At 38.8% G+C, this 18878-nt stretch overlaps 1 protein-coding gene across 3 annotated transcripts in view; it reads left to right on the top strand.

Moving 5' to 3' along the window:
* Positions 1 to 11074, top strand: part of LOC137974401 (neuropeptide FF receptor 1-like) — a 14793-nt gene extending 3719 nt beyond the window's left edge. Inside the window, exons 3-6 of one of the 3 annotated variants that reach the window (XM_068821355.1) lie at positions 1 to 99; positions 7435 to 7705; positions 7937 to 8191; positions 8642 to 11067. The exon at positions 1 to 99 is cut by the window's left edge and continues 32 nt beyond it. In XM_068821355.1, coding sequence (XP_068677456.1) covers positions 1 to 99; positions 7435 to 7705; positions 7937 to 8191; positions 8642 to 8989 — 973 coding nt within the window. In that variant the 3' untranslated portion in view covers positions 8990 to 11067. Of the gene's footprint in view, positions 100 to 7434; positions 7706 to 7936; positions 8192 to 8641 lie in introns of all 3 variants that reach the window. The other 2 variants (XM_068821356.1, XM_068821357.1) reach the window with 2 other exon arrangements.
* The last annotated feature ends 7804 nt before the right edge of the window (positions 11075 to 18878 follow it).

The raw sequence follows: 18878 nt of genomic DNA, 5'->3' as shown, positions 1-18878 counted from the left end.
CGATGATGCCGTAACAGCGGTACACTGCATACTCGTCATTGTAAACATTGTTGGGAACACCCCTGTTTGTGTCATCATATTGAAAAATAGAGAAATGAGGTACGTCAAAATTGAATCAAACATTATGCGCCCTAACTAGCTGAACGCCTGGAAGAGGCCATGCATGTTAACTTTGGACAGCGCCCGCATTCAGTCTTTTAAATAAACTCGCTATTCGACATAATAACACTTGATAATATAAAAATGGACTTGATCAAGTCCATGATTTTAAGCCCTCCAATTATATTTTTTGCGGAGTGTTCACATCCTATATTTTCATCTGACGTAAAATAACTCATTTTCATATACAGGAATTCTACACTTTCTTACGGAACCTCGTTTTGCATGGTTTTAATTTTATCACTTAGGGAAGATAGCGAAAAGCATGGTGTTTATCATGACAGATGTTAGGTCAATTTTTATGGTATGGTGAAAGCATGTAGGGGTGGTCACGTTTTTCTTTTTGAAGTCATGGTCAAGAGATAATGATAGTTTAATACCTCACCTTATATCTGAGGTATGGATGTTATACCAAAGGCTCTGGGGTATGAATGTTATACCAAAATCTCTAAGGTAGGGATGTTATACCAAAGGCTCTGGGGTATGGATGTTATACCAAAATCTCTAAGGTATGGATGTTATACCAAAGGCTCTGAGGTATGGATGTTATACCAAAGTGTCTGAGGTATGTATGTTATACCAAGGGCTTTGAGGTATGGATGTTATACCATGGACTCTCTGACGTATGGATGTTATACCAAGGGCTTTGAGGTATGGATGTTATACCAAGGGCTCTGAGGATGTTATACCACAATAAATGTAAAGCTTCATCATGTACATTTTTAAAACTTACATACAAGCAAACATACAGAGCATACAACTTTTTTATTCGCTTTCTTCATCCTTATCATTGATAACCTTGTATCTTTCTCTGAGCTCGTCGATATGTTCTTTGCCGCTTATTCTTCGACTATTTGTGAAACGCACTCCTATCATCACTATTTGACTCTTGTCTGTATAATCTGTCCAGGGCACTCTATTTGATCCAAAGTTTCATTGTAGGAGTCATCGAGCCAACATATATTAACTGATGCGTGCTCAATGTGCTCGACCTGCCCAATTAGTGGTCATTTGCTCCATTCCTTTTTGTAAACTGCCACACAAATCCCAACCGTAATTTCTTGCAGATGAACGGGTTTCAAGCTATCAGTGTCCTCCGAATGATCTGCTTCGTCAAAAGGGATATTTCTATCGATCTGTTGTTGCTCTAATCGCGTTCTCCTTGCCCTTGCGTTCCTATGGCGTCCTGCATAAAGCTATAATAATAAAACAACGAAGAGGAACTGTAGGATTAAATGTGGATGCTCTCTTTCAACTAACTTTTTTTATGTACATGAATTCACATAAAAGTATTTTCAAGGCCTTAACATCGGAGAGTGAGACTTAATGGAAAGACGGTAAAACATAACTTTGTTTATTTAATACATTTCAAACATTATTACTTTACGTAAACTTGACCATGTACAACAAACAAATTTCAATTATGATCATTTATTTACGGGGATTTGCAATAAGAAGACTTGATGATAATCAAGAACCAGCCCTCGATTGTTCACAAAGTGGATATTGCTATCCAGCGGATAAACACTACCAAACCAAATTCAGTGGATAAGTTCAATGTTTTAAATCCTGGCGAATTGCGGATAATTCTGGTTTCCGGATTCCGGATTCTTGCCTTTAGTGCTGCCCTGTTAATTCGGTACCGGAAGTCTGTAGATCTATGGGTTGAAAAGTTAACAACGCTTAAAATTTAAAAGAAATCCACATTGTCCCTGTTTCAAAAGCCGTAAGCCAAATCCTGTGGTTTTTCGCCGCGAAAGTCTGGGTTTATGTTTTGACCTTATCAAATCGGCCTTCATGTTTGTGATATTCATCATTGTTCCTTGCATTATTCTATTTGACAACGCTTTCTGAAAGCTACAAATATTCAAAACACGTCAAATTAATCGTCGTTAACTAACTTCACACTACTCTCGGACATTGACAATCGCCAACCGAAAAACCGACAAGTAATTCGGGCGCTACTTATGATTAATTCGCATCATTTTGGCGGGCTCATATCCTTTGTTTCTTCCTCGGGCAACCAAGCTTTTTATTTCACCGAAAAATGGTCGCCCATTAAACTTTCTTGTCGTCTCGGAAGACCGCTAATTTCGAGCACTGAGAAAAACGATTGAAATGCTGAAAAATGTCTAAATTCAGTTAATAGATAACTTCGACGAAATGTTTATTAATTAATTGGGCCGGTCACATCAGCCAGTTCCTTTAGCCGGCGGCTTCAGTGGATGAAACAAACAAAGAGGAATATTGCTTTTTTTAACGAATCCTACGTTCCATAATGACTTCTCCGTTGATACAAAGCCGGTCTTCGTTACAAACACAGTGCTCAGGGTTTTTAGGACTTTTTCTTTTCAGTAAGACAAGGAACCCACCGAAGAGGTTTGAATTCTTAGATTAGTCTGCATGCTTAATAACATGACCCCTCAGTTGCTTTCATTGAATTCAGGTCGTAAAAATAGCGAGTTGCTTACATTAACAAAGTGTTTGGAAACTGAAACGCGTCAATTTCAAGGAATCACAATTCTCATTTACCGGAAACCGCCCATGATCACATAAGCTTCAATTTTTTGGAAAATAGAATCATGTATCATTCTACACTGACGTTTCAAGCCGCCTAAAGAATGTTTGTATAAAGGTGTACAATCTTGCAAACACATTTTCCTAATAGAACTCAGTACCTTTCTTCTTGAATTTCTTGATATTTGCGGCGTCCTGCTTATTTGACATTCTGTGTTGGAGCTAGTACTACTGCTAGAGTCAAGATGTTACTGCCGACTTCAGCTGATGGCACTTCTTCTACTAAAGAAAACGGATCACGCTTTCTTTTCCCTGATTCGCAATATCTAGGTGACTGTTGGTCATCACGGCCACTATCTAATTCTTCAGATGCGCTTTTTATTTTAGACGGTTGGGACTGACTTCCTCCACGGATTGCGAATTAATGGCCTGGCTAACTTGACAATAATTCCTCCACATCACTAGATAAAAGCGACTACCCCATGATCGTCTTTAGAAATCAGTGAGACCTCTAGACATGACTGATTCACATCACTATGATCATCCGTACAGCCCGTACTTGAAGGTCCTCTTCGCTTGTTAACAGCGAAAATTCCTCCATCACGGTTGCAATTGATCAAATGTTTGGCGGTAGAAAAAATTAGCTTTTCCTGGGCGGCAAACTAATGGCAACCGCAAAATGTTTCGCATATAAGATGTCTCTCCGCAATTTTGTTATCTGAATTCCGACCGTGAGAAATGAGTCGGTTCCTTTTTCATGTTGTCCACTCATCACATGAAAAGAAAAATAATTAATTGTGCCGACATGCATCACTGTTGTGCAAACTTCATGGATCGCTACTTTATGACTTCTTTTAATTTGTAAACAAGTATTGTTTTAAACGAAGAGGTCCGAAAACAAAAAGGAATACTGTACGTGTCGGAAATTTTAGTTATGTTTCACAGCTTTGTCAGTGGTAAATTAATCCGTTACCACAAAGATGAGTTAACGAATAATGAGTAAGCATTTCAGGATAGAATGTCAGATCATCCACTGATGAAACAGTTTATCCGTTAGTCAGTTCCCGTCACGTTCAAGGTATCGAAATTTTAAACGCAACGTCTTGGTTTTTAGCTCGGAAAAGCTCCACAGGCAAAGTCGTTCTTGGTATAATTATAAAAGAGAAATTGGCGGTCCATTTGGGACCAATTATAGATTTCCGCAACGAATCCAAGCAAGGGGAAGAAAACATAGATATTGTGAGGTGTGAAACTGGGAAGGAAACTCTATCGATGCATTCTCCGAGTGTACGAGCGCATTAAACTTCAAGACCCAATTCAAGAAAGTCAGTAACACCGAGCGACAAAGCTAGGGAAGGCAGTATTAGTTTTCAAAGAAGCTCAACACGGTTACTTGCCGCCGTAACCCAGCAACGCCAGGAGGGATTCCGAACAGCGGTCCAGATATGGTATCATCAAAGACTCCAAAAGGTACAAGCCTGAGCCTAATTCTACCGACCGACACCCCTTGTACTACCAAGAAAATAGGGAGTGTCAGAAAAAGAAAATTACAAGTTTGTTATGCTGTGGACATGATCCATCAACTACCTCAGGGGGACATCCTTTCACCTGTTCAAAGGAGATTTGAACAGTGTAAAGTTGGTAAGTCAGAAGGAAAATTTGCTGCTATTTTCTCGAATGATACGTGCTTTTTACTTTCTTGTTTTACTTAAATTCTCTGGGATAACAAAGATCGTCGATAAATCAAGCATCACGAGTAGTCAGTAAGTAAGCGAGTATATTTTCTTTTGAATACAGGTATTGTTTTTCCTCTGTGCTTAATATTTTACAGATACTTTAAACTGTGTCAGACACAAGAAATACTGATATCGCACAGCACAATTTCGCAAGTGGGGATCAGTTTGTTTAGTGTTCAATCAAGCAGTTACTGTAGCATTTTGTCCTTGGTGTTCGCCCAAAAGACAATTACGTGCCGCGTTGATTTTCGCACAGAATCCGAGCGTTACCGGCGAGTACCAATTAAAACGCTAGAACTATTTCAAAACAACAACACAAGCACGCAATGTCTTTTGGCTGAACATGGGCGTTTGTTGACATCAATGCGTGCGCGGATGTACTTAAACGCATCAATCTGACAAAATCATATAAGAGTGTTTTCACGCACGTGATCAGTAACCTTGTTTCCACCGAAACAAAAGAAAACGTTTGCATGATAATAGACCTCAATTCCCGGAGAATTAGTTGGGGACACCAACATAGCTGCCGTTCTTTTGTTTTGGGGCAACAAAATGGCCGCCGTGACGTCACTGTATTGTTCGAATTACACGGTACACATCAAAATTGTATGTAACTAACGTAGTAATCTTATCATTATCATTATTATTATTATTATTATTATTATTATTATTATTAACAAGTGTCCTTCAAAGTTGAGTACATTTCGACAAATTATTGCTGTCCGCAGTAAGATTCTTTTCTTATTTGAAAGAATGTGATCTCCCTTTTGTGGGTTTGAGGTCACAGATAATTTGGAAACCTTCAATTCACAGTTTTGCTATAATGAGCATGTCATTGAGTGATTTACCCCTCTTGTATGATATTTAAGGAGGTTTCTTGAATATGTTTGCCAGCAATGGCTGGTTTTAGTCAGTATTGCTTGAAGATTTGACACTGCTGGGCTGTATGTTGTGTGTGACAAATGTAGAATTTTCTAATTGGTTTTGGCTTTTGTACCGACAGTCTTCCAGAAAATTTGACCTCAGATAGTGTTCTCTCGATAAGATGCTTAGGGTAGCCTCGCTCTTCAGGGCGGGCTTGAATCGAGATAGTGTCTCCTCAAATGTTGTTTTTGAAGAGTTTGTATGGAGGAACCTAATAGCCTCTCCTTTGATAAAACCCTTCTTGACCGGGCGGGTGACAAGAGGTAAAGTGCGTGTATTAGAAGGTTTCAGTCCGCTTGTGATATGTTTTGATATCTAGAGTGGATTCTTTTTCGAATCGTTATCCTTTGTACACTGTTGTGTTTAGGAAAGTGATCTCCTTCTCTGAAATTTCAGCTGTAAATTTTATAGTCGGTTGGAAGTTGTTAGCTTGTGCAATGAACAAGTTGATATCCTGTTTGGAATCCGGGAATGGATCCCGTGCCACACTGATGAAGGGCGAGTCCTCTCACCAGCACTGCGTCACCCCTGTTCCCCAACAATTAATTTAGCACACTAAACTTTAAGTGTTTTGTTACAGGTTACCCGACTACGGCTGCAGTTAATCTTGGAAGACGCTGGCCTTTAAGTTAAGGAAGCAAAGCCAGCCTGCAGAGAGAAGGTCTTACAAGAAATACGGTCATTTAAAGACAAAATGGACATGGAGAGTAAAAGCACTAATAACTAAATAGAACGTTGCGCTTTATCTTGTACAAAGAATGCCTTAAATATGTTTTTGGTTCTGATATAGTCAGAGTAACTGAGTATAAAAATGAGAACAATATTCTTGCGTAACGATACCTCTAAGTCATAGCTAGGCTGTTCCATATTTTAGTGCTGCGTCGGTGGGGGAAGTGAAAAACAAGAGGTCGGGTTCATCAAGGAGTTGATAAAGTTCAAGTGAAGTTATCACCAAAAGCCCTTTGTCAGGGCCACGTATTCTTAAGCTTGATTTCTCTAAATGTTTGCAATATACACGGTAAAGAAACATTAAATTCGCTAGACCAATATGATCAGTTAAAAATTTTGCTTTTTTTTAATTAAAAAAGAGGGGATGGTTAGGAATCAGAAAGAAACCAACTCTTGTCAAAATGGGATCCTTTTTGTGTATAACTCGCTTATAACCAAATTTTAATGCCTAAAAAATATGCAATTTTGCAAATATAATTATATTACGTATATTTATTTGAGAGACATTAACCATTATTGAAATCCATTCCTCATAGCTCTTCGTATAACATCCATACCTCAGGCGGCTTTTGGTATAATATCCATACTTCAGAGACTTTGGTATAACATCCATACCTCAGAACCTTTGGTATAACATCCATACCTCAGAGCCCTTGGTATAACATACATACCTCAGACACTTTGGTATAACATCCATACCTCAGAACCTTTGGTATAACATCCATACCTCACACCACAAAACACATCCTTACCTGATATCCAGTAAGAACATATTCCCCTTTACGATTTTAAGTGCTTTTTCTTTGATGAAGAAATATCCTTTATTTCCTATAATTCTCTCACACGAGTTCAGCTTTTATTGGATTTGTCTTGACGTTTTTGGCACTTAAAATGTTGGTATGCGAGATCTAATAAAATGGACAAGGCACGCGACAGGCTAAAAGGTGCGTGTGAGTGAGTATAAGAATTGATGGGGAACAATCTCAAGAAAACTCTTTGAAAAGTGAACATGTTTGATACATACGTCAAAATACTAAAAAGAGCTTTATTTAAGATATGTGTAAATTTAATTTTAAATAGGCCATTTTTTTCTGGTGTATATGGAAAGCGTGAAAAAGAGACGAAAGAGAACAACAAGTATGTGAAAAAGAAAGAAAGCTGACAACTTCTTGTATTAAGTATGCGAATTCGCACAGAACTTTCAGCAAAATGGACAGTCCAGATTTCGATAATCAAGTCCATTTTTAAATGACAGAGTGTTTAATATTTGCAGTCATTAAGCTTTATAATATATAATTTAGAAAATAGCTGTTTTATTGCACCCAAGTGTTTGATTCATATAGTATAAAGCTGACATTTTTTCCTGTAGGATTTCCATCAACTATCTCCTTCTGAACTTAGCTGTGGCAGACATGACTTTCGCGGTATTTCTTACACCAAAGTTCATTTTAAGCCAAACGTTTACCCACCCAGACGGGGTGGCTGGTAAAGCTTTATGCAGGCTTTTGACAGGTGGAACATTGGGCTGGCTTGGAGGGGCTTCCTCGGCGTTTACGCTGGTGGTTATTGCTGTTGAACGATACTTTGCTGTGATGTATCCTCTTGGGAACGAAGGGAGACTTACGAAGCGCAAGCTTCAGGTGAGTATTGATGCAAGACTAATGAAATATCGTCTATCTTAAATTAGGCTTTATCCTCCGTCATGTTTTCAATTGTTACTACTTTTTCGTTTATGCTGCTGGGAAACAGAGGAGTCACACTGGCATGCAAAAAATGAGGTTAAAGATGCAGATATCTTTTTATTTGTAAAAATAAAACGTCAAGAGTTTGTTTCAACACCTGGTTGTGACTATTTCACATATCGACTTCAGGTGATCATACCTGGCTCTTGGATCTTTTCACTTATCATCACCTTCCCCGGATTCCTGGTAACCAACTTTGACAAAAAAATCGAAAGCTGTGGGGAGACCTTCCCTGATCAGTGGTTGGCCAAGGCTTATAGCTTGACTTGGATTCTAGCTACAACTGCTGTTCCTTTAGCACTGATGGTTGGCTTGTATTCCATGGTAGTGTACACTTTGTGGTTCAAACGTAATGACGACAATGAACTTACCTACCGGCAAAAGGTATGCGTCAACTGTAATTTGAGTTTTAAAGACTATCGGATCATGTCTTATGTCACGGGTCATGTCACGGGATAAAACATGTTAAACAGGGAAGACCGAGTTTGACCACTTTCCAAACACCGAGAAGAGCTAAGTTGAAACAACGGCACGTAGCGGAATATATTCAACAAAGTTCAATTTTTTGAAATGAAATCAATCTGTTTTGAGTGATACATTTAGTAAACCGAAACAAAAGATAGTGAGAAATGGTAAGAATTATAAAAAAAGGGAATATGTGCCACATTACATTCATTATCCGAACACCGTCGCGGCCAATGGTTTTTATCTTTAAATTTGGTGAGTTATTAATTAGTTTGAAAAGCAGTGTTGAAGAAATTCATTTGATGATGTATTTTAAAGATTGTTGACCTATTTGACTTTTAAACTCGAATTATGCTTCCCTATTCACAGGGTGTCATGAAAGTACGGAAGAGAGTCACTTTGATGCTCATAACTGTCAGCTTGATCTTTGGAATCTCTTGGGGGAAGAGTTCAGTTTCCTACGTTTTAAAGCATTTTTTCTCCCAAAATATTGGTAACGTCGCCATCACTAACACAATGGCTCTCTTCAATTCTGCAGTAAACCCCTTTGTTTACGCTTTGTTTAACAAACAATTTCGAGAGAAACTTAAGGAGATGATGAGCTGTACTTTTCGTTCCGCTAGCAGGATTGAAAACATCACGGAAAGTGAGAATACTGAGCGCCCCAAAACTATAAACCGCACAACAAATGGAGAAGTCACATTGTCTTCGGAGTAAGAATTGTAAAGGATATCTTAATGCAACTGCTTGCAAATTTCACATTTTGTGCATGAAAAGTAAAATGGTAGTGATTGTTCAATTCTGCACGAATTTGCACTCGACAGGCTGTTTGGCGGGCATCTCATCGAAAGCGCGAAAGTCACTGTGACCTCATGGATATTGCGCTGGAATCTTGTTTAGGCTCGCGCCCTTTCCGGGGACAAAGTACTGTCGTCTTCTTCTTACAGTGGCAATATCCACCTAGGATAGCGGGAACCTAATGCTTGGACGTAACGCAGCGATATTTACTAACATCCCACTCAGGAGGGAGTAGAATCACTGTTACAGAACCCTCTTACAGCCTCGTGACTGTGTGATGGGCCAGGTGCCTCTTAAGCAGACATTTTTTTACCTTATGATTGGAACGAAACTGCTATTCCAAAAATGGTAGGGCTTGTATTTAGGTGCCCGCTAACACTATTGAGTGCTGAAACTCGCTTGACGTGATGTCGGAACCCTAATCATTTAATAAACCTAGGCAAGTTTTTTTAAGAAAAATCCCAAACACCTTAATTTTATTGGTCTGGGGCTTTACAATCAGAAAAAAATGCTCTTGTCCTTCTGAGAGCTTATATTCAGGGGAGCCATGGGCTCGCTTAAATTCAGGGGAAGTCTCGGGTTGATAATTTGAAAGACAGCATAGTTTATACATGACGTCTGTGGTAAACTCTCTGTGACACTCTGACTCGGATCTGTCTATCTTGGTGATTTGCCTCTGGGCATTGAGTAACTGAAATCAAACTTTTGAATTTTTAGGATGTTCTGAACATAGACCACGAAAGTCGGGTGCTTAATTACACAACTAACGCCATAACAATTATGCGAACAGGCCAGCAAAACTAAAATTAATCCCTTGCAAGCGAAGTCTGGGAAGTTAAGTAGAAAGGGAAGTCTAATAACTCTGTGAGAAAGAAATGTGGAGAGCGTGGTGCAATTGACCACTAAAGCCTTAGTTGTGGCTTTATGTTGTACACTTCTTAAGTTTTGCAACTGGCGGAAGACTTTTTGAACTCTCCAAGAAAAAATCATATCATAATATGTGTTTCATGGAGAGTGTGAACCATTGTTATTAGAGTGTGAGAATGGTTATTAAACATATGGAACTGCATCCAACAGACATGAGTCACTAGTATTACAAGAACACGGGTAAGAAATATGAAATAATTTGGTTTTATCAACTGGGTTGATAATGTGAATTGGCCACAGTGAAGAGATTCGGAAACTGACGTTTCGAGCACTAGCCCTTCGTTGGATTCGCTCGGAAGTAGGGCTAGCGCTCTTTACAGTGGCCAATTCACATGATCAACCCAGTTGATAAAACCAAATTATACTCCCACCGATGCAGCACCACAGTTTCTTTAGAAGCTTACTCCCATTACTAAGAAATATGAAGATTGAATCACTTTGTTCATGAATCACTCTGTGTTCAAATCATTTGCAGAACTTCTCAATGTACAGAAACCAGGGTCTATTTTGTTTAACTGCAAGTGTTTGAAAAAAGTTAATGATGTTGACCAAAAAGGAATACAACCTTGTTGAAACAAACTTTGTGTTTGTGCTTTGTATAAGACATAGATCTCGATTAGTGATAATTAACAGTAACGTGGAGACATCAACATATTTATCCTCATTACCAAGAACTGCATGCTAAAATTGATGAATTTTATTTTTTTTAATGTTTTTTTACTAAGTTTAAGCAGGTCAGGCTTCAGGCAATTCAACATTTAGCTCCGAAAATTGAAAATGAATTAAGTTTAATCCTCAGTCTTGATTTATTAACAGATAAATTACCAGCATCAGAAAATCTAGTGTAACTTTATATGTATGAACGTCAGATGAACAAGTAAAAAGAACACAGATATTCTGAGGCGTAGAATTGGTAGATATGTCGTGCGTAAGAGAAAATACCGTTACAAATTAAAGCATATTGAGGGGAAAGACATTAGCAGAGACAGACAAAGGAAAAGCATGAGATATGTTACCAACAAAGAACATCAGCCAAAGAGCTCCTTTTTGAGAAGATAATGCAAGTCTCGATCAGCTGTTCAAGTTTGTTGACAAATTTCTTAATTTAAAAAAAGCTTCAATCTTTCTCTGACACGAATCAAGCAAAGAACTTGCTGGTAGATTTACTGAACATTTTCAGATGAAAATCACCGGCATTCGACGTGAATTATCTGCTAGTTTGTTATTAATATTAACAATTGAAGCTCATGAAACTTGTCTCGCGCCTCCACTGTCGTGCTTCCAGCCTGTGTTGTAAAGCGTGATAAAACGTTTTATTATGTCATCGAAAGCGAAATCTTGTGAACTCCCAACAACCTGGATTTTTAAAGCTGCATCAATCAACTGCTACCAACTATTACGAAAATCATTGACTCATCCTTAGAACAAGTTTATTACCGGGGCCCAGCCGAAACACGTGTCATACAATGCAGACATTTTCTGTCGTTTTGGGGATATATTGCTGACTTGAGATATGTCGCGGGCTCGTTACTTTTGGGAGTGCTTGCTAGCGACCTCGCTTTCCTTCAAAGTTAAAGTGGTGCAATACTTTCAGAGATATTTAAGTTAGAAAAATGGAGAGAATATGCAAATGAGACGACTGATGACGTCATACACTCAACCCAATATTATATTGAGTATATAAATAGAGTTCTCTTGGCCAATTTGCAGTGCAGAACATTGAAACTTGGCACGCTAATAGTTCTACAGGAAACACACCAATGACTGTAAAAAATTATGTTTCCATGGCAACTCACTCTTTTTTAGTCCTCACCCACTTGATTTTAATATGTTGGTGATTTTGACCTTGAAAATGTTAAACAAGGCCACAAAGTCGGTTTGCTGGATCACGGATATGAAGTGCTGTTAGCAAATATCAAAATGGAACCCCAAAGGTGGCCAGAAATGCTTTTAATGTGGAAGAGGTATGAAACGCAGTATGTTGTCATGGTAACGGAACTGTTAAGGTCATATTGATGAGCACATTAGGTAGAATCTCAATGCAAAGAATCAAACATTTTTGATACAAACTGGCTGAGATATCTATTTTCGTCGTATTTGAACAAAATCTGGTTGAGTGTATGCCGTCATCACTTGGCTAATTTGCATATTTTAAAAACTTGAATATCTCTGGAACGAAAAGAGATATTTGAAAATTTTAAACAGTATTTTTCTTCTCCTACAGTCTACTTGTTTATGTTTCAAAATGGCTTAAATAGGAAAGGTGCAATTTTTGTCATAGTACCACTTTAAGGTGATTCCATTGGCACATCCCTGCTGCGCACAATTTCCGCATAATTAGCGCTCGCACATGAGCGCGTGCACGTACAAAACGTAAGACATTTCCCTCAAACTAAGCTCGATAGGGAAATAAATGCTCCTTTTCTCTTAAACGAGCACGGTGATCCCCGATTTTTTTTTCCCTGTATTTGTTAAGAACAGTCAAATAAAGATCATATTTGAAAAAGACAGTGGAACATGATTTTTCTTTTTTTTTTTGCAAATTGTTCTGTACTGGGTGTATTTTAGCCAAGATGAGGATTTCAAGCTAACCACGGAACTCTCCGAAAAAAGTGCAATATTCCCACAACCAAGCATTCACGCTGGGAAGTTATTGATCCATGTTGGGCCAGCCTTTTTGTGGAAAAACTACTCTGCGAGTATTTATCTGATTCACTTCAAATTTGGAACAGTAAAAGATTTAAGAATTGGTTCATGCTTAGCGTGCGTATATCGAGTTATGGATGCACGCGGGAAGTTTGGAGAGCACGAAAGAAGCGTAAGAGTTGCTCGAGGCCCAGCCGAGAGCAACTCTAGCTTCTTGAGTGCTCTCTAAACTTTCCAAGTGCATCCATAACTCGATATACGCTCAGCTAAAAGCATGAATCAATTCTTTTATAACATGGCGACAACAAGTGAGCTTAGGCGCTAAACTGACATGTTTTATTTCTGATTCACTACAACTAGTTCTCACGATGCACGGTGAAGGAAAACAAAGGTCTTTATTATCCTAACACGCCACAATCAGTTAAGCAACAGTTGAACGAAAACGCTTAACCTGTTCTCTAAAACTTTCAATGAAAAATTCGCTTCTTCGAATTAAGATTATCTGAATGAAAGCGTAGCCAAGCAAAGTACGAATACTCAGTGAAAATGTAGACAAGCAAAGCCAAAATACTCACCTCGAAGTAAACATCTTTGCCAGGCAAAAGTCAAAGGCTCGAAGTAGGGTTAGGATTGTTCAGAATATCTTCACATTGCCGAAACTTAATTAAACAAAGGAACTTGCACTAAACGCGGCGGAAATTTTGCAGCTGAAATGAATTGCACATGTCATTTTATGGAGCACGGCCGTGCGTCCATAGAGATTTGGTTCATGATGACGCAACGGGAATTAGATAGGACTAGCGCGCGCGCTATGTTATAAATATTTATGGTAAATGTTTCTATTGTTTTATATTTTTTGTTTTTTGTATTTTTTTTTTTAGGGGAAAATGACCTCACAGACTTAAAGTGAATTTTTTTAATATAAAGAGATTGGATGTCGGTTGCTGAAAGACGATCTTGAAACAAACTCCAAACTGAAAAAAGTTCTTCGATATCTTGATTCAGTCCGGAAATATAATACAATGAAATTTGTATAAATTCTATGTTCAGCAACAAATTTTGTCATTTTAACAATTATATCTCGTGATTAAAATAAAATATTTTGATTTAAAATTTTAGGTCCATTTTGTGACTTCATTTTCCAGCCAAAAAAAATTAAAATGTTGGCAAACTAATACCGCCAAATTTTGTATCTTTAAAGTATCTAATAGTGCTTCAAATTTGTGCTTGCAAGGATAAAATGTTAAAAAGTTATGGTTAGCCCAATGAACAAAAATTTTCCACCGTGAATCTAAAACGGCTTAAATGAAACGATACTGCTTATGTGAATAAAAGAAGCTTTACTTTCAAGATAAAATTTTGTGTCTTTCAAGTAACCAAGACTTTTTCTTCTGTATGAAGGTGATTCGAATTTTTAACGCACAACCATTAAAAATACCCGATTTAAACAACATGCTGACGCGTAAACGAGCATGGGGTACACGAGCAATTTCAAGGGAATTACCTTAAACGAATCTATTGTTTATCTTAAAGTCGGCCTACTTCCTCGGCAAGTTTTGAGAAGTTTCCCTTGGTCTCTACTTTGCAAAATCTCAGAAAATTCCCGATTTAGGTGTCCTTGCCAAATTTTCCATAACTCGGCTTTGCGGGCACTTTTGGACCCGTCGTCTGCAGTAAAATGTTCTCCGATGTTTGCAATTTAAGTGCAGCATAGTAATTACAAGATAGTGCAATTTGCTCCGGGGTGTTTTTTGACCCTCTTTAATCGGCCTACTTTTTGGGCGATTTTTGAGACTTTCCTTTGGTCCCCCCTTTGCAAAATCTCAGAAAATGCACGATTTAGGTATTCTTGGCAAATTTGTCATAACTCGGCTTTGTTGGCACTTGTTGGAATCGCCGTTTGCGGCAAAATGTTTTCAGATGATTGCACTTAAGTGCATACTAAATAATAGATAATGCAATTTGATTCGAGGTGCTTTTCAAGCCCCTAAAGTCGGCCTCTTTTTTGCGCGAGTTTTGAGAAGTTTCCCTTCCCCCCCCCCCCCGCCCTCCACCCCCCTCCTCTGCAAAATCTCAGAAAATGCGTGATTTGGGTGCCCTTGCCAAATTTGTCATAACTCGGCTTTGCGGGCACTTTTGGAGCCACCGTTTGCAAAAAAATGTTCTGCGATGTTTGTACTTTCAGTGAATACTAATCAGGAGACAACGCAATTTGTGCCGGGGTGTTTTTAAAGCCCCTAATTCAGCTTACTTTATGGGCCATTTTCGAGACGTTTCCCTTAATTGGTCCCTTCTTTCCAATGGATGCAAAAAATGTTTATAAAAAGTGCTCAATTCAGTTAATTTAAGACGTTTCCTGGGGATAACCCCTTCATCAGTCGGATGTAAAAGCCGTTAGGCCAGAATCAAACGTTCACGGTACACGCGCGTCCAATGATGCACATGTTATTTGAAACAACCTTGGTGAATTTCGCCGAGACGATAAGCGATGTAACTCGGTTGTACGATTCCGCTAACGAGAATATCCGAGAAAGCTAGACATGCTATTAAGAGGCACGATGGCGAGCGAAGCGATGGATTGACAATTATGGCAAAACACACCAAGACGTTAGCGATCACCGAGAATGGAGCGAAAAATGCGTTTAAAACACTAGTGATTAAATTGCTTATATAGCGAAGATGAGCCTGCTGAAAGCAAAGATCTGGGAGATGGAAGCAGAACGCCAGAAAATCGAACGAATTGTTATGAGCCATTGAAAACGATGGTTTCATCTTGAAATAAGGCGCGAAATAGCATCGATGCTAATAAACCGCCATATCGCTGTGTTTGTTCGGTGAAAGAGGGCCTGAATTCACTTATTCAAGTATTATTTTCTTTGCGGCCTTTTTGTTGCTAGAAAAACGTGACAGCAACCCAGTTGTTAAGAAACTGATGTGTCCATGAAGCACTCAACCTAGAATTAATCCCATTTTCAATTTTTTTTCTCTTGGGAGTCAATTTTAACCATAAACTAAAAACACATACCCTAACAAACTTCACCGTAATACACAATTCTTTGATAGTTGTTTGCTGTCCTTTTGGTCTTTTAATTACTTTGGCACAGTCACTGTCATGCTATAATAAATTATTTTAGTGTAAGGCTTCGAGAACAACACGAGTTTAATAAACAGCCGTCTTTTCCAAATCCCGAGAAATGGTATGGTTGTCACTCAAAGGAGGAGTTGAACTAACCGAGTAAAACTCAATTGATTGTTGGAGGAACTGAAATTGCCTGAATGCCGCTGCTAAGGTTAGTGATTGCATTAGAAAGCTTGTGCCATTTTTTCGACCAATGAGAAGCGAAACCAAAACAAATTGAGCCTTGCACGAGAGTCCATAGTTGGAAAAATTCTAGGTCGTATTGTTATTGACAGAGTGAGAAGTGGAGCAGAGAAAAGACTCAGGAAGGAGCAAGCTGGTTATAGGCAAGGGAGAGAAACAACAGAGCAAGTCTTCATTCTGAGGAATATCATAGAGCAAGCAAACGAGTGGCAAGCAACTATATATGTGAACTTTATAGACTTTGAGAAAGCTTTCGACTCGGTACACCGGGACAGCCTATGGATTATCATGCGGAAATACGGCATCCCCGAGAAGATCATAAGGATAATAGAGCTGTTTTATGCGGATTTCCAATGTGCTGTAGAGAACCAAGGAGAGAGAGGTGAATGGTTCAATATTAAGACCGGTGTAAAACAAGGCTGCAACATGTCTGGATTCCTCTTTCTTATAGCGATGGACTGGATAATGAGAAGAACTGTTGGCAAGGGGAAAAACGGCATAAGATGGAGACTAACAACAAAACTGGATGACCTAGATTTTGCAGATGACGTAGCATTACTATCTTCGTCAAGAAATCAAATGCAAGAGAAAACCTCAAGAATGGACAGGGAAGCCAAAAGGGTCGGCCTAAAAATAAACCTTGACAAGACCAAAGTCATACGAATCAATGCGAAGAATCAAGTACCTATCAGCATAGTGGGTAAAAACATCAAAGAAGTAGAGGAGTTTACCTATCTTGGTGCCAAAGTCAATAAAGAAGGAGGCGGGATGGAGGACTTACAGTCAGACTTTCAAAGGCAAGACTGAGGGACATATATTAGGCTAATTAAGATCTGGAACTCCAAGAGCATCTCACAGAGAACGAAGATGAAACTGTACAAGACCCTTGTCTTGCCTGTATTGATGTATGGATGTGAGACCTGGAAAATGACCAAGAGCGATGAACACGTTCTCAACGTGTTTCAAGACAAATGCCTCCGGAAGATTCACAACATACGTTGGCAAGATCACATCACCACCTAAGAGTTACTAGCCAGAGCGGAAATGTCACCAGTGAGTCAGGAAGTAAAGAGAAGAAGATGGAAGTTCATTGGCCACATTCTAAGGCAGGACAGAGTGAGCGATACAAGGACGGCGTTAAATTGGAGACCGGAGAGAAAAAGAAAGAGGGGGAGACCAAAGACAATGTGGAGAGGGACCGTTGAGAGGGAGATGAAAGAAGGAGGATGGGGTTCGTGGGAAGAGGTGCGGGGCGTTGCGGTAGACAGACAGACATGGAAAGCTTCTGTGGAGGCCCTATGTGCCACCTGGCACGCGGAGGATAGGTAACAGGTAACGAGAGTATTTTCCCAGGCTTTTAGTAAATTAGAAGAAGTTGCTTTCAATCATTCTGATTGGTTCAGTTCGGGGCTCGTACCTATTGTGTTTTGTCCTCGCAATTACTTTGATTTACGATGGGTAATCAAAACTCGCTTCATTATCCTGGTGAAATTAAAGGGAAATACATATCCCAACTGCATGAATGCAAAATTCATTGCGGTGGTTACCAGTTACATGAGCAGTCAACAATTCTTTGTTATGAGATCGAATCCATAGCAAGACTCCCAGTTTATCGTCATCACACGGATTATCAGTCACAAGCGCCTCTCAATGACCTTTTTCATTTTTGGAAACTAAATTTTGAGTGGACGTCAATCAAATGTTTGATTGACGTCCATTCAAATTTGGTTTCGAAAAATTAAAAAGAAATTCGTTGAAGGGCGCGTGTGACTGATAATCCCTGTAATGACGACAAACTGGCAGTCTTCCTAATTGAACGCAAACTACGGTGACAAACATAAGGCTAAACAAGCGCATACCTGAAATGCATATACCTAATATACATGTAAAACGTATTAATAAAGATACAGCTTTTCGATGGTAACGTACTCACTTAAGGATGGCGGAAGATCACGAAATGAATACGTTAAATGAATACGTTAGCAGCAAAAGTTATATCTTTATTGGGATATATTCTCTCTTGTTTTTATTGTTTCTTGTATATCTTCGTATTGTATTACCTCCTTTTGTTACTATCAATATTACCTCATAAGCTACTCAAATTATTGTTACATATTTCAAAAAATTTAGCTAACGGTAACCGTTACTTCTGAAGATGTCTGTTGAGACATACGAAACGACGTCAAGTCCTCATGTTAGCCTTATGTTAGCCTCATGTTTGCCACCGCAGTTTGCGTTCGATTTCTAATCAAGGTTCTTCGGCCAAAGACGAAAAGTATCTTTCCTACAAAGGAGTGGTTTTTCAAAGACACAATCAACATTGCTTTGCTTTGATAAACAGAGGTAACAGCAAACCGAAAGTGTTGTGACCAGGGGCCCGTTTCTCGAAAGTTCCGAAACTTTACGGGCCATTTTCGGGTGTCACAATGTCTTCTGTATCTCAAGAACAGAGAGGATTTAAGTCGTCAAACTTTACAGACATGTTTCTTTTAACTGGCTTAAGGGCCCACTGACGTATTTTTTGGGGTGCGTTGCTAAGGATGTAATGGTTAAGTAATTTGAGGGAATTTGGCATTATTTTGGTCAGTTTCCAACTTTTGTAAGCCAATGACCCTAAATATGACGTCAACATACCACGCCCATGGTCACGTGACCAATAGAAGAAAACTCTAAATTTGTCTCCGTGCTAAGCAATTTTGGTATTTAATCGATGGTATGATAATTTGTATTCGTTTTTGCATCCAGCCAAGCATGGTTTTCTTTTTATTTTGAAAAATGTTCTTTTTAAAGACATAAACGATACTGAAATACCCATAACTTTTTCAAAAAAGATGATTTTAAAAAATCAATGCTTAGCAATATTCTGTATTTGGGGGTGAAACGTGCCATGTAAAAAAAAAATTAATTCAATTT

Source organism: Montipora foliosa, chromosome 10 (assembly GCF_036669935.1).
Source record: "Montipora foliosa isolate CH-2021 chromosome 10, ASM3666993v2, whole genome shotgun sequence".
NCBI classification, from domain to species: domain Eukaryota; kingdom Metazoa; phylum Cnidaria; class Anthozoa; order Scleractinia; family Acroporidae; genus Montipora; species Montipora foliosa.
Note: the sequence above shows the minus strand (reverse complement) of the source record. Positions and strands in the feature narration are given on the sequence as shown.